Raw genomic sequence first — 16240 nt, 5'->3', positions numbered from 1 at the left:
CTAAGTATATGTTATAGCATCAAGAATAACTCTTAATGATATCAGAGTAATGAAGATTTTTTTCAGCAAGACCCCTAAAGCACAGGCAGTTATCCTAAAAATGGACAAGTGGGAACTCATTAAATAAAAAGCTTCTGTACTGCAAAGGAAATAACAATTTGAGTGAAGAGATGATCCTCAGAATGGGAAAAATTATTTGTAAACTATGCTTCAGATAAGGGATTGATAACCAGAATATACAGGGAACTCAAACAGCTCACCCACAAAATAAAGAATAACCCAATTTAGAAATGGGCAAATGAGCTGAACAGACAATTCTCTAAGAAAGACATACAAATGGCCAAAAGGCGTAAGAAAAATGTTCATCATGCTTATCGTAAGAGAAATACAAATCAAAACCATAATGAGATACCTCTTAAGTCCAGTAAGAATGGTTTTTACTAAGAAAATGAAGAACAACAAGTGCTGACAAGGCAGACATGAAAAAGGGAACACTCCTACACTACTAGTGGATATGTGAATTGGTGCAGCCAATATGGAAACAATGTGGAGATTCCTCAAAACCCCACAAATAGAGCTACCATATGACCTTAAACCCACTCTTTGATGTTTACTCAAAGGACAAATAAACACTTTCAGAAAACCACTTGGACACCTATGTTTATTGTAACATTATTCACAATTGCTAAGATATGGAATCAACCTAAATTCCCAAAAACTAATGAATGAATTTAAAAACTGTGACACATGTACACTATGGAATACTATCCAGCCATAAGGAACAATGAGACCCTACTATTTGACTGAAAGTGGACATATATTAAAAGATTTAATGCTGAGCAAAATAAGCTAAACTATGAAAGACAAACACTGTATATCCTCACTTAATATTTATTGAATGGCTACAAAGTACAGCAGAAATGGAAAGATCAGAAAATATAATAGTAGGGAGGATAAGTGTAGATACCAGAAACCGTATGGGAAGGTTGGTGGGAGGGGCCCAGGGAAAGGCACTTACCAGATACAAGACTGTAAAGTTCTCTGTTGAAAATGATGTTTATATTAATATCTTTGATTCAATTGTTGTGTACCACACACATACCTTGAAAAACATATTGTGTGCTATAGAGATATACAGTGATTGAATATGTATCATAATCATAAAAAGAGTAAATATTAATTGCTCTAACGATCTGGTATTTGAATATATATGTCCTGTTAAAACTAGTAGCTTATTTTTTGCTGTTTTTGTGTCCCCTTATAACTTGTTGAAGTAAAGGATGAGGTCTCAGGATGCCGTGTAGGTTATCACCACACCATTATATCTATTGTTTTTACCACTGGTTTTGTGATGTTATTGAAACATATTCATGCACTACATTAGAATTTTCAAGAATAATAATAAAGAAATTTTCTTCAAAGGAATACTATTAATTAATTTCAGGAAACTAATCTTAAAGACAATCCATCAGAAATATTGTCATTATATTAATTCTGACCTATGGTTATCTTTCCACTTCTTTATTTTATTTTAAACCAATGATAGATTATTTTTGCTAAATTTAACCTATCATTGGTTGAAAAAAAGAGTTCTGGGAACCAGCAGTTAGCATAATGGCTATGTCCCTGGACTCCCACGTAGTCGACCGCGGTTCACGTCCCGGACCCAGTGGCTTAAAACTCACGCCGGGCGTGTGTGTGTGCGTGCCCAAGATCCCGAGAGGAGAATGGAGGAGAAGGGATTGCGGCGTGGCCATCCCCCCTTGGGGGTGATTTCTCGCTTTCTGTCTCTCTCTGTCTGTCTGGCGAGCGCTCGCGCCCTATAGTGAAAACTTCTCCAAAAAAAAAATAAGGAGGAGTTCTAATTGTAACCTGGATTCATATAACAATAAAAATTTCCAGCGTGGCTGGCAGTGTTTCATAGTACTGAGTCTGATTTCTGATTATTTTATACTTAATATCTGCTCTCAAATTCTGTTATTTTAAAAAGAAAAATATGCATTTGTTAATTGTCTTATTTGTTGATTTTAAAAATATTCCACCATTTTTAATGATGCGAGTCTCTGGAATACTTTTTTTCTTTTTTTCTGTTTTGGAGAGGGTTTTGCTATAGGGCATGTGTGCTCTCCAGACAGACAGAGACAGACAGAGAGACAGAAAGCGAGAAATCACCCCCCAGGGGGGATGGCCACGCTGCAATCCCTTCTCCGCCTTTCTCCTCTCAGGATCTTGGCACGCACACACATGTGCCCATGTAAGTTTTAAGTCACCGGGTCCAGGACGCTAACCCCGGTCGGCTACGTGGGAGTCCAGCGACATAACCATTACGTTAACTGCTGGTCCCTCTGGAATATTTTTGTGAACTTCTAAGGGTACATAAACCATTAGTTTAAAATGCCTACTGTAGTCAAAGAGAAAATAGAAATTACAGAAAGAAATTGGAAGCCAAATTTGCAGCCATGTCTTTTAATTGCCTAGGACTGAATGGCATAAACATGGGTTATTAAACTTACTCCATTTCATCTTTTATTTCATCTTCATTTTTCTTCCCAATTTTTCTTTTCTTCCAATTTTCACACTTATTTTTGTATTGTGAAATATATATTTATTTGCTTCTTCAATTCCTCTATGAAACAAGGGAAAGTTCACTGATAAGTGTTTATATTGAAGGAGAGTTTGCCATTTTTAAAAAATATGTAGGAAACCTATTTTTCTAGTCTTAAAAAAATGAAACTGCTATCCCTAATAAGATTGTCTTTGTAGTAATATTTTACTTTATTGTATTAATATCAAATTTTTATTTGAAGCAAACTAAAATTCATGTCAAGATTAAGAAAATAATTGTTCTAATGTTTTCTAGCTGCTAATAGGTTATGAAAACGGTACTGTGGTATTCTGGGACTTGAAATCTAAAAGAGCAGAGCTGAGACTTTATTACGATGAGGTAAGTGATTTCTACTGAAATATTTGAAAAATGTATTGTGACCTTGTGCCTGTTTTCTTCTTCAATTTTTGTCCTTTATCAATATTTTTATCATACCTTTTCTTATTTTTAAGAATTATTTTATTTAACTTAATTATTTGTTTATTTTAATTTGACTAGAGAGGGACAGAGTGAGAGAAAGAGAGAAACTGAGAGAGAGAGAGAGAGAGAGAGAGAGAGAGCAAACAAGCCACCAGGTCCAGGACTCAAACTACAGTCAATCATGTGGGAGTCCAGCGCCCTCAACCACTATGCCACCTGAGGGCACCATATCACACCTTTCTCTGACCCAATTCTTCATACTCTCTTTTGATATTTACACCAGTTTCAACTGTAGGTTAATCTCCTGAGTTGGAATTCCAACTTGACTACCTATTTGGGAGCCCTTTTGAGAGCATCTTATATACTTTGGTGCCTATTGCCAACCTATACTATATCCCCAACTTTGTCTCCTTTTCCTTCCTTTAGGCCCACGCTTATGCCTTACCTTATTGTCCTTAAGATCTCTAAAGATACTTTTTGTACCTACTTTTAAAAATTTATTTTCTACGAGAAAGGTTTAGGTCAATTTGAAAGTATGTAATACTTATGTCCTTGGAGTAAAGAGAGATTTTGTAAATAGTAAAACTTAATATCCAACAATAAGTTATTTTAAAAGAGTTATTTATTAATTTTATTTATCATTATATTATTTTAATTTGCTATAGGGCATTCTCACTCACCAGAGAGAAATAGAAAGAAAGAGAGAGGGAAAGTAAGAAAGCAAGCCACCAGATCTGGGACTCAAACTGTGGTTGGTCTTGTGAAAGTCCATCACCTTAATCACCACATCATCTGCTAGCCCCACAATAATATTTTGATACAAGAATTCTTTTATATAACAGACTTGATTCAGCTTTTGTTAGGAAAAACAATAAACTCTCATTTATCAGAGATTAGTCTTCCACTTGATACTCTCAGTTGTTCAGATATTGATTCTAGGCCATTAATTATTTCCCCCTTCATAAGAAGCTAATATGAAGAAAGTGAAGCTGGGTGTAAAAAGAATTATCTCTTGTAGCTGTGGAAATAAAGACAATCATCTATGATTTTAATTTAAATTTTAAAAATGGTGGGAATGGGGATAGGTAGAAGGAAAACATTGGTCAAAAATTGTCCGGTAACATTCATTTTTATATGAGAAGAATGCCTAATAATTTAAGGCAGTGTTTAAATAAATGGAAAAAGAAACACACACAAACACTCTTTTAGAATATTTCCTCCTTTTTATTGGAGGAATAAAAAATGACACCACATAAATTTTCAGTAATCACTCTAGGATACTTGGCAGTTTCTCCCAGTTCCATACCATGGTTCGGTTTTCAAAGTTTTAGTGCTACCGGGCATGGTGGCGCCCGCCCTATGGCAAAGTTTTAGTGCTGAAAGATGTAAGTGTCAGGGCAAGCAGGTGGTGTGGTGGTTGAGGCACTGGATTCCACATGACGGACACCGGTTCAAGTCCTGGACCTGGTGGTTTGAAAATTACACCAGTGCATCTGTGTGCATGCCCAAAATCCCAGGAGAATGGAGGAGAAGGGATTGCAAGTGGCCATCCCTCCAGGTGATGATTGATCACTTTTTTCTCATTGTAATTCTTTTCTCTCTCTAGTAAGCTCATGCACCCTATAGGAAAATACTCTAAAAAAAAAAATGACAAAAAAATAAAGATGTAAGTTTTCACCTATTTCATAAGTTTCACAATTTTTAAAATTTCTTTTTATTTCTATTTCTTTTATACTTTCAATCACATATTACTTAGCTTATAAAGTGGATATTCCAACATATGTATATTTCTTACCAGTCCAGTTGACAATACTATAAAATTATCTTTAATAGATGATAATTCATTTCTTCATCCCATAAATACCTTGCCTCTTTGTTTTTCTCCTTAACGTCCTTCCTCAGACTCTATCCTTCACTCACCTTCTTCCCACACTCTATCTGGTATTCACAACCATTTAGTTAAGTTTCTGTAACCTTTAGTCATTCAGTTTCAGCCATGGAGTGCAAACACTCTATATACATTAAGTGGAGAAATACAATGTCTCTCCTTCATAGCCTGCCTTGCTTCACTTAGCAGTAAATCTTCCATATTCATCCACTTTCTGTCAAAAGCCAGGGTCTTGTTGTTTTTTATGGTTGAATAGTATTCCATAGAGTATATGTGGTATACTTTTTCAATCCATTCATCTGTTCATGGACATTTGGGTTAGTTCCATGTCTTAGCAATTGTGAATAATGCCACAATAAACATCGATATGCAAGCACTTTTCCAATTGAGAATTCTTCTGTTTTTTGGGTAAATACCAAGCAGTGGGATTGCTGGATCATGTAGTAGTTCTATTTGCAGATCTTTGAGGAATCTCCATGTTGTTCTCTACAGTGGATAGACCAATTTACATTCCCACCAGCAGTGTAGAAGAGTTCCCCTTTCACCACACCCCCACTCTCACTCATCATTTTTTTTTTTTTAATCTTAGTTATTCTGACTGAGGTTAGGTGGCATCTCCCTTACAATGAGGGATGTTGAGCGTTTTTTCATATGCCTTTTGGCTATTCATATGTATTCCTTGGAGAGTGGTTTTTTCCAACTCATTCTCCCATCTTTTCATAGGGTTAATCGTCTTTTTTTCAGGACAGCTGCTTGAGTTCCTTGTGTATTCTGGTTCTCAGTCCTTTATCTGATACATAGTTTACAAAAATATTTTCCCATTCTGAGGACTGGCAATTCACACTAATTACTGTGTATTTTACCATACAGAAACTTCTTAATCTGATGTAATACCATTTGTCTATTTTTGGGATTATTGACTGTGCTTTGGAGGTTTTATTTAAGAAGTCTTTGCCTACCCCAATGTCTTCCAGAGTTTCTCCAGTGTTTTCCAGCAGTAGATTTATAGTTTGAGGTCTTAGATTTAAATCTTTGATCCACTTTGAGTTGATTTTAATCAATGGTGAGAGATAGGGGTTCAGATTCATCTTTCTGCAGGTGGATATCCAGTTTTTCCAGCACCATTTGCTAAAGAGGTTTTCCTTTCCACACTGGATTTACAGGTACTCTTTGTAAAAAAATCAGTTGGCTGTATGTTTGGTAGTTTATTTCTGGGGACTCTATTCTGTTCCATTGGTCTACCTGTCTATTTCTGTGCCAATATCATGCTGTTTTGACTACCACAGCTTTGTAGTATATTTTTGTGTTAGGGAGTGAGATGCCACCCACTCTACTCTTCTTATGCAGGATTGCTTTGGCAATACAAGATATTTTATGATTCCAGACAAATTGTCTTATTGTCTTTTCTAGATCTGTGAAGAATGTCTTTGGCACTTTGATTGGGATTACATTAATTATGTAGATTAATTTGGGTAGCGTCGCCACTTTGATTGTATTAACTCTTCCAATCCAGGAACATGGGATGTCCTTCCGCTTTTTTGTGTCATTTTCAGTATCTGTTTTTAGCTTCTTATTGTTTTCCTGTGGTGGTCTTTAACTTCTTTTGTTAGCTTTATTCCTAGGTATCTTATACTTTTTGTGGCTATGGCAAATGAAATTACTTTTTTCAGTTCTAGCTCAGTCTGCCTACTATTCATATATAGAAATGCTACAGATTTCTATATGTTGATTTTGTATCTTGCAACTTTACTGTATTCATGTAAATTCAGTAATTCCAGGAATTTTTTCATGGATACCATTGGATCTTCTATGTACACCATCATGTCATCTGCAAATAGAGATAGTTTCACCTCTTCTTTTCTTGTTTGAATGCCTTTTATTTTGTTCTATTTTCTGATTGCATTGGTGAGGACTTCCAGTACTATATTAAAAAGGAGTGGAGAAAGTGGGCATCCTTGTCTTGTGCCAGTTTTTAGTGGAAAAGCTTTCAGTTTTTCTCCATTCAGGATGATGTTTGCTATGGGTTTTTCATAGATAGCTTTTATTGTGTTGAGAAATGACCCTTCTATGCCGATTTTGCTGAGAGTCTTGATCATGAAGGGATGTTGTATCTTATTGAATGCTTTTTCTGCATCAATTGATATGACCATATGGTTTTTCTCTTTCTTCCTATTAATATAGTGCATTACATTTATGATTTTGCATATGTTGAATCAACCTTGTATCCCTGGAATAAATACTACCTGGTCATCATGTATAATCTTTCTTATATGTTGTTGGATACTATTTGCTAGTATCTTGTTGAGAATTTTTGCATCTACAATCATCAGAGATATTGGTCTATAGTTTTCCTTCTTTGTCTTGTCCTTATCTGTTTTAAGGATAAGAATGATGGAGGCTTCATAGAATTAATTTGGGAGAGTTTCACCCTTTTGAATCTTTAGAAATAACTGATCTTATTATTTCTTTTCTCCTGGAGTATTTTATATTTTTTGCTGTTGTTTGTCCAATTCTGTGAGGCATGATGTTAGGTGATCCATTTGCCTTTTTTCCATCTTCTTCTTATGTGCACTAATTGCTATGAACTTCCCTCTTATGACTGCTTTAGCAGTGTCCCAAAGATTATGGAAACTCATGTCCTCATTGTCATTGGCTTCTATGAATCTTTTCATTTCAGTCTTAATTTCTTCAGTAGTTGTGAAGTCATTCAGGAGTAAGTTATTTAGCTTCCATGTATTGTGTATTTTTGAGGACTTTCCTTGAAATTAAAATCAAGTTTAATTCCATCATAGTCAGAGAAGTTGTTGGATATAGTTTCTATGCCTTTGAATCTGTAGAGGCTTGCTTTGTGCCCTATTGTGTGGTCAGTCTTTGAAAAGTTCCCATGTGGGGGTGAGAAAAAAGTGTATCTTATGGTTTTTGGGTGGAAAGTTCTACAGATATCTGTTAAGTCTATTTGATTTATGGTATCATTTAGATCCTATATCTCTTTACTCATTTTTTCTGTCTAGATGATATGTCCAGATTAGATAGTGGAGTGTTGAGAGTGGAGTGTTGAGGTCCTGTGTTAGGTACATAGATATTTATAAGTGTTATATCTTCTTGACAGATTAATCCTTTTATTACAATATAGTGCCCTTCTTTGTCTCTTTAAACATGTTTGTTTTAAAGCCTAATTTGTCAGAAATTAGTATCACTGCTCCAGCTCTTTTATGGTTCCCATTTGCATGGAATAACTTTTTCCAGCCCTTCACTTTTAGTCTATGTGTGTCTTTATCTATGAGATGTGTTTCTTGTAGGCAACAGATAAAAAGTTTCTGTTTTTTTGTTTTGTTTTGTTTTGTTTTGTTTTGTTTTTAATCCACTCAGCCTGTCTGTGTCTCCTCATTGGAGAATTTAATCCATTAACATTCAATGTTATTATCAATATTTCTGGACTTGTCCCTACCTTTAAGTTGGCCATTGTCTTGGTTGTCTTTTATTACCTTATTTCTGGCTGTTCATTCTTTCATTTTCCTGGAACAGGACTCCCTTCAGAATTTCTTGAAGAGCTAGTCGGTTATTGGCAAATTCTTTCAGGTTTTGTCTGTCTGAGAAGATTTTAATCTTTTTTTCCCATATGAAGGATAATCTTGCTGGATATAATAATCTTGGTTGAAATTGTTTCTCTCTTAACACTTTCAATATGTCTTCGCATTCTTTCCTTGCTTATATTGTTTCTGTTGAAAGGTCCTGTGTTAGTCTGATGGGATGACTTTGTAAGTTGCTTGTCATTTCTCTCTTGCCATTTTTAGTATCTTGTCTTTACTGTGGTCTTGGCCAATATGGCTAAGATGTGCCTTGGGGAAGATCCTCTTGGCTTGATTCTATTTGGAGTCCTTTGTATTTCTTGGGTCTGGATGTGTGAGTGCTTCTCTAGACTTGGGACATTTTCTTCCAGGATTTCATGGAATAGATTTTCCATGCCCTTATTAGTTTCTTCACCTTCTGGGATATCAATTATTCGTATGTTTGGATGTTTATTTTTATTTATTTATTTTTTTGGAGAGGTTTTTGCTATAGGGCGTGTGCACTCGCCAGACAGACAGAGAGAGACAGAGAGACAGAAAACGAGAAATCATCCCCTGGGAGGGATGGCCACACTGCAATCCCTTCTTCTCCATTCTCTTGGGATCGTGGGCACGCATGCACATGTGCCCGGCGTGAGTTTAAGCCACCGGGTCCGGGACTCGAACTGTGGTCGACTACATGGGAGTCCAGCGACATAGCCATTACGCTAACTGCTGGTCCCTGTTTGGATGTTTATTATCCTCATGTTTTTTTGGTTATTTTCTCTGTCTTTTTGGTGTTTTTTTCTAGGCCAGAAGTTTTAACTTCGATATCAGATATTCGATCTTCAGCATGATCTAATTGACTTTTAGTAATTTCAAGGGAGTTTTTGATTTCCTGTCTAGCAGACTTCATCTCTAATAATTCCATCTGATTCTTTCTTATAGTGTCCATTTCTTCCTTCATATCATGGAAGGGCTTCCTAATCTCCTGTAGTGCATTGTCTGTTTTCTGTTCCAACTCATGGAGTTTTGTCACCATGAGTGTTCTAATTTTTTTTCTCTGATATTTTGGTAACATCTTCTGTTTTTTCAAGAGATGGAGGAGAGTTATTGTGTTCTTTTGATGGAGACATATTTCCTGGTTTATTCAGACCTGAGGCTCTTGTACTTCTATCCATTGGGAGATGCATTCACTTTTGGATAACTTTTTGGAGAATATTTCTTTGTCTGGGAACAAGTGTGCTTCCCTTCTGCTGTGGACTGATGTGTGCCAAAGTCTCTCTTCTACTGTGTTTAGCAATGTGGTCTCTAAAGGAGGAGTCCTTTATTCAGGTGTCTGAAGAGCAAGTTCTTTTTTTCAGGTGGTTAAGTTAAAGGGAGGATCTTAGGGAGCCTCACAATACTAAGGTATTTGTAAACTGTGATTCTAGACCTATCTAACCCCCCAACTTGGTGTGTGGAGGATAAGCAGGAGATAACACTATAAGAGGGAAGAGAAAAGAATATGAAAGAGAATAAAGAAAAAGTCAGGTGCCACACTAGCCAGGGGGATGGAGATGGAATTGAGCTCTGCTAGAGACCTGGGGGCAGTCCTGTGGAGTAAGGAGAAGTAGGAAATTAACAAAAGAAAGAAGAGAAAAAAAATAAAAATGTCTACCTTGCTGACAGGGAAGGGCTCTGGGGATGGAGGAGCTGGAGCTGGGACCAGGGGCCAGAGACAGGCCCTGCCTCAGTTTCCTTTAGGCAAGGGGGCTGGAGATGGAAGTCAAATTTCATAATTTATTTCTTAGTTGCTCTCTTCAACTAAGATTTTATGGTATATATAAAGTGATTATCACAGTAAACTATGAAAGGTGTTAATGATATAGCAACTCTGTAATTCGGTCATGATTGGTGAAAAATAATCTGGCAAATAACATCATACAATTATTGGGTTGTCAAGAAAGTCATGACACATTTTTACATAGAAAAATCACCATAACTTTCCGAACGACCTAATATGTTCTTTAGTCAACTTCTGGGGCATCTTGAGCCATAATGAAAGATGGTCCTAAGTGTCTAATCTAGGTTTTTCCTTTTGTTAAATACACACATTTGTAAAAGTAAGTATGGATGTTGCTCTCTCTCATAAGACTAGCAGGTAAGTAAAAGTCCAGGTATCATCTGGGCATTTAGCCAGTTGGAATTAGAGTGATTAGCTAAAAAAGGAAACAAAGAGGAAAATACCCAATCAGCTAGTTTTCCTATGGCTATAGAAAGTATGGAAGGAAAGTTTGCAACTTTAAAAGTGAGTGGAGGGCCAGCAGGTGGTGCGGTGGCTAGGCACTGTACTCCTACATGGTCAACTGTGGTTTGAGTCTTGGACCCAGTGGCTAGAAAATCACACTGGCCACGTGTGCATGCATTCTAAAACCCTGAGAAAAGACTTGAGGAGAAGGGATTGTGGCATGACCATCCTCCCTTAGGGGATGATTTCTCACTTCCCTCTTACTGTCTTTCTCTGGAGAACACAACATGTGTCCTATGGCAGAAAACTTTTTTTAAAAAAGTGAGTGGATGTAATTTTGCAATGAAATTTTAAAATAAGGATTAGCAATAGCTCAAATTAGTAGAGTACCATAGTATACCCAATTTATATCTAGAAATAATTTTAAATATTGACTTACATGCTTATACATCTATAATCTATTTTTCTAGAGAAATACTGTAATGCATACTTTACATGTCCTATCATTTTAATAGAGATAGCCATACTTTGTTTTATTGCCAAACTTTGCTAACTCTCCTTATACACTATCACTCATAGCTAGAAATCATCTTTAATATTTATCTGAAATGGTTTCTCAAGTTACCAATGTGTTCGCCATTACAATGCACTATGACCTCTTCTCAGTCTTTCAAGCTTCTCACTGTATTTGGGGCTACCTCAGCCTCTCCTTAAAATTTTTTCTTCCTGGGGCCAGCAGGTGGCATAGTGATTAGGGTACTGGACTCCCACATGGCCCACTGCAGTTCAGTTCCTGGACTTGGAGGATTGAAGATCATACCAAGCACACGTGCCTGCATGCCCAGAGTCGTGAGGACAGAATGGAGAAGCAATTGCAGTGTGACTATCCTCCTTGGAGGGGGTGATTTCTTTCTCATTTCCACTCTCTCTGATTCTATCTCTCTCTGATGAATTCATGTGCCATATGACAAAAATCTAAAAAAAATTTTTTTGCCTTCTCTATATGTCTTTCATCTCATTTATCATGTTTTCTTTTTCTATTACTAATTCTTTCCTTAGCTCATTACAGATACCCTTCAGGGTACTATGTCTTCACCATCTTTTCATTTCTCCTCTAATTTACATTTGTGTTTGTATCCTCTCTCATCATTTAAAATTTCACCCTTATTCTAATAAATTTAATGTCCACGACCTGTTCTCTACCTCTCCCCTGTGCTCTAGTTCTAAATATCTAACAATCTGCTAGATAAGTCTAGATAAATATTCCATTGGCACTGAATTTATATTTAGAGACCTCAATATCCACTTGTATTCTTTTTTGAGTTTTTAAATTTTGATTAGTTAATTCAGTTTAGAACTCTCACAGAAATATTTTACATTTTTTTCATAGGTCAAATGCAATCAGTTTTTGTAGTCTTTTTGATTCTGTCTTTATAATATCTCTCATTTATTTCCTTTCTTTTCTCATTCTCATACCCAATGTTCTAATTTAAGTTAACTTTTGCCTCAATGACTTTAACAGACTAGTCATCTTTTCTCTGATATCTTTTTTAACTGATCACCTTTCCTCTGATACCTTTTCTGTATATCCTTTACTAACCATATTATCATTCAAAAAAATAACTAGAAGATGCAGTTCTCTACCTTAGAACCTTTGGATCGCTTCCATTTATCAAAAATACAGTCTACATAAGATCTAAGGACCTGGTACTATCTTTTCCCTTTAGTTTAATTTACTGCATCCTTTTATACACTCTTCACATTTCAGACAGATTATTCATTATCTCCTAAACATACCACTTGCTACCACCAAGCCTTTCCTCTTACTTATTCTTCATTATGAACTCCTTTCTTTCCTCTTCTGTATAGCAAAATACTATTAATTCTTTAGCCACATTAGAGCTATTTGGACCAACTTGTTGAGTAGCCATTGATGAATTGGAGAGTTTTGTTTAAAAAATCCAAGGGTATTGGGACCAGCAGTTAGCATAATGGCTATGTCCCTGGACTCCCACGTAGTCGACCGCGGTTCACGGCCCGGACCCGGTGGCTTAAACTCACGCTGGGCGCGTGTGCATGTGTACCCAAGATCCCGAGAGGAGAATGGAGGAGAAGGGATTGCGGCGTGGCCATCCCCCCTGGGGGGTGACTTCTCTCTTTCTGTCTCTCTGTCTCTCTCTGTCAGTCTGGCGAGCGCACACGCCCTATAGCAAAAAAAAAGTCTCCAAAAAAAAAAAAATCCAAGAGTATTTTCAGAAATAACTATGTAAATTTATTTCCTCATCAGCTGTAAATATTTTATTTCATTAAATCAGTATTTCTTAAATAATCTCTCATAGAGAAATTCCTCAGAGTTTGGCACAAGGGAAATCTTTTAATTTCTGAGAAAACTGTATTTCTGTTTTTTAGTTTTCTTTTTCTTTTTCCTTTTCAAGAAATTCAGACACAGCCACTATGTTGGCCAAACTAACTAGTATTTTATTTTCAAATTCCATTTTCTATCTTTTAAAATTCCCTATGAGCTAGTTGTTGTAATATATTTTTTAGTTTTTTTTCTTTGTTTTCTGTTTTTTAAAAGAGCAGAGTATAATCAACAAAATACAAATTAAATATATGACCAAGTTCAAATGCCAACTCCTCAGTAATGTACAAGTTGATATTCCTGGTCTCTGGTAACAAGTTGTGTTTACGTGCCTACTTTTCTATACTTAATTTTGCTTTATTGTAGCTATTATTGCTATCCATCTTCTCCAGTAGATTAAAATTCAGTAAGACAGGAAGGTTTAGGACCCATTATGTTTCTCTGTCTCCACATAGGGTGGTAATGCAGTCCTAGAGAACTTTAAATCTACTAAGATTTATCAAAATTAACATGTAAAGAAAAAAACAATATTTTCCTGAACCACATACAAAAGGGAGGAGAAATAAGCAGAGAAGTCCAAAAGAAAGAGTTTTTTACCTCTAAGAGTATTTTGCCTCTTCTGCATCCTGACGAAAGAAATCTTTGCCTAGTAATAATGAAGGCGAGGTTGAGAAAATCAAGTCCAGGATTTCATGTTGCCTTTTCTATTAAATCAAATCTTACTTATCTTTGGAGGAACAGCTCATGCATTATTGCCTTTATGGTACATTTAATGATTATTCTGGACACCAATCACCTGTTACTAAAATAATACTTATTGTTTGACACTTCTAACAACTATATATAGACTACTCAAAAAGTTCATGGAAAATGCATATTATGAAAAGATTATGCATGGATTTAAAAATTCTTTTGTGCCAAGTAAACTCTTATCCAATTTTTATATAAACTAATTTTTTGAAGTCTCATTATAACTTATTTATGTAAGTATGAGTATGTATGTTAAAAGTTCCAAACCAAAGTATGACTAGCATTCATTTATATTAATATTTCCTCTCTTGCTATTTTTAAGTTCCTTTAAGGAAAAGATGTTGTATACATTTGTTCTGCTTTTGTATCTACTGGAGCTCCTTTCATTGTACTTAGCTCATTACCCAAATTATATACATATGCTATTAATTTAGAAAGAGTACCAATGCCATGGAACTGTATATGGCATTAATTAAATGTTCATTCAACAGGTATTTATTAAGTAACTACTTATGCAAGATATCATGCTAGCACTGGGAGTAGAACAGGTTGGGAAAAAGAAAAAAAAACTGCTTTTGTAGCTTAATATAATTCAAAACTACAGAGTAAACCTGAAAATAAACTTGAAAAATGTAAGCCCTTCTTGTTCTAAATCTATTTAGGTAGTATATACTAGAGGCAACACGGTACAATGATTGAGAACATGGGTTTTGTAATTAGACCTTGGTTTTGAGTTATGTAACTTCAGCAAGTATCTCATGTTGTTAGTCCTATTTCACCATGTGTGAATTGGAAAAAAATAACAAATATTTTATGGGATGAAATGAGATAATATATATAAATATTTACATTAAATACACAGAAAATTTTCAGATGATGGGACGAGCAGTTGGCATTAATGGCTATGTCACTGGACTCCCATATAGTTGACCACAGTTCGAGTCCCAGACCTGGTGGCTTAAACTCACACCAGGCATGTGTGTGTGCATGCCCAAGATCCTGAGAGGAAAATGGAGGAAAAGGGATTGTGGCATAGCCTTCCACACACGCCCTACAGCAAAAAAAAAAAAAAAAAAAAAAAAAAAAAACCCTCTCCAAAAAAAAAAAAACCCTCTCTCTCCTAAAAAAAAATAGTTTGAAAATTTTTAAATGGTAATACATTTATTAAATTTTTTAAATTGGCTTTAAATTAAAATAGGCCTTCCTCTTGTTAAAAATTAATTTTTGATAAACTTGTGTTTACTTCTATATAAATTATTTTTCAAGGAAACATCAAAAGATACAGAGAAGTCATAGGATTTACCACAGTTTTTAGGAACTAGTGATATTAGGAAATTTACTTAATTTTATCTCAGGAGTTGAGTTTTAGTAGCTTTTTATAAGCCTGTAGGAGGCTGAAGCCAAATGTAATCTGACTAGGGTCAGAAAAATTAAGTGCTTCTTAAGTGTTATTAACATAATAATTTCACATCAGAATTTTTTTTCTTGGAATATAGAATGATATAACATATCTGCTTTGTTCCACTTTATCTATTCTTAACTGTTATTTTATTAGGCTATTCATTCAATTGATTGGCATCATGAGGGCAAACAGTTCATGTGCAGCCATTCAGATGGTAGCCTGACTTTATGGAACCTGAAAAGCCCAAATCGCCCTTTCCAGACCACAATTCCACATGGTAAGTATATGCTTTCAAAAGAAATAAATACTAGAGTATTTATTTTGGAGTATAGCCTTGACTTGAAGGAGAGGTAGTATAGGTGTGTTTGTTGGAAAACACTAATAGGACATGGATTCTGGTTCTACTTACCTTTTTTTTTTTACGAATTATTTATTTATTTATTTCTATTTGTTATTATTATTTTTTAATTTGACCAGATAGAAAGAGAGAAAGAGAAAAGAAAAGCAAGAAAGCAAACTGCCTGGTCCAGGACTTGAACCGTGGTTAGCCATGTGGGAATCCAGCACCCTTAGTCAATACACAACCTACCTGCCCTTCTACTTACCTTTTTTTAAATATTTTTATTTCATTTTTTTTATACATTCAATCACATTATTTAACTTACAAAGTGAATATTTCAACATTTTAATACCTTCTGCAGATTCTCACATTATGTTCTAAGCATTGTGCGCCACCTGCTGGCCTGCCATTTATTTTATAAAATAAAATTTTTCTCCACTTTGGCTGTATAAGTTTTGATATGTAATTTCATTTAAAATACCTAATTTTCGGGGGCTGGCAGGTGGCACAGTGGTTAAAGTGCTGGACTCCCACATGGCTGACCACGGTTAAAATCCTGGACTTGGTGGCTTGCTTTCTCACTTTCTCTTTCTCTCTCTCTCTCGTCAAATTAATAATAACAAATAAAATTTTTAAAATAATTTTTAAAATACATAATTTTCATTAATATTTAGTTTGAAGTATTTTACAATTCC

General features: G+C 35.4%; 1 protein-coding gene across 2 annotated transcripts in view; it reads left to right on the top strand.

Annotated features, from left to right (window-relative positions):
- STXBP5L (syntaxin binding protein 5L) overlaps positions 1-16240 on the top strand; it is a 376137-nt gene that overhangs the window by 142770 nt on the left and 217127 nt on the right. For both annotated transcript variants that reach the window (XM_006146699.2, XM_006146698.2), the window contains exons 7-8: positions 2861-2944; positions 15359-15482. In XM_006146699.2, the coding sequence (XP_006146761.1) occupies positions 2861-2944; positions 15359-15482 (208 nt within the window). The remainder of the gene's footprint in view (positions 1-2860; positions 2945-15358; positions 15483-16240) is intronic.

Source organism: Tupaia chinensis, unplaced genomic scaffold (genome assembly GCF_000334495.1).
Source record: "Tupaia chinensis unplaced genomic scaffold, TupChi_1.0 Scaffold000185_1, whole genome shotgun sequence".
In the NCBI taxonomy this organism is placed as follows: Eukaryota; Metazoa; Chordata; class Mammalia; order Scandentia; family Tupaiidae; genus Tupaia; species Tupaia belangeri.
The sequence above is the reverse complement of the archived record's forward strand: the minus strand, read 5'-3'. Positions and strand labels throughout refer to the sequence as shown.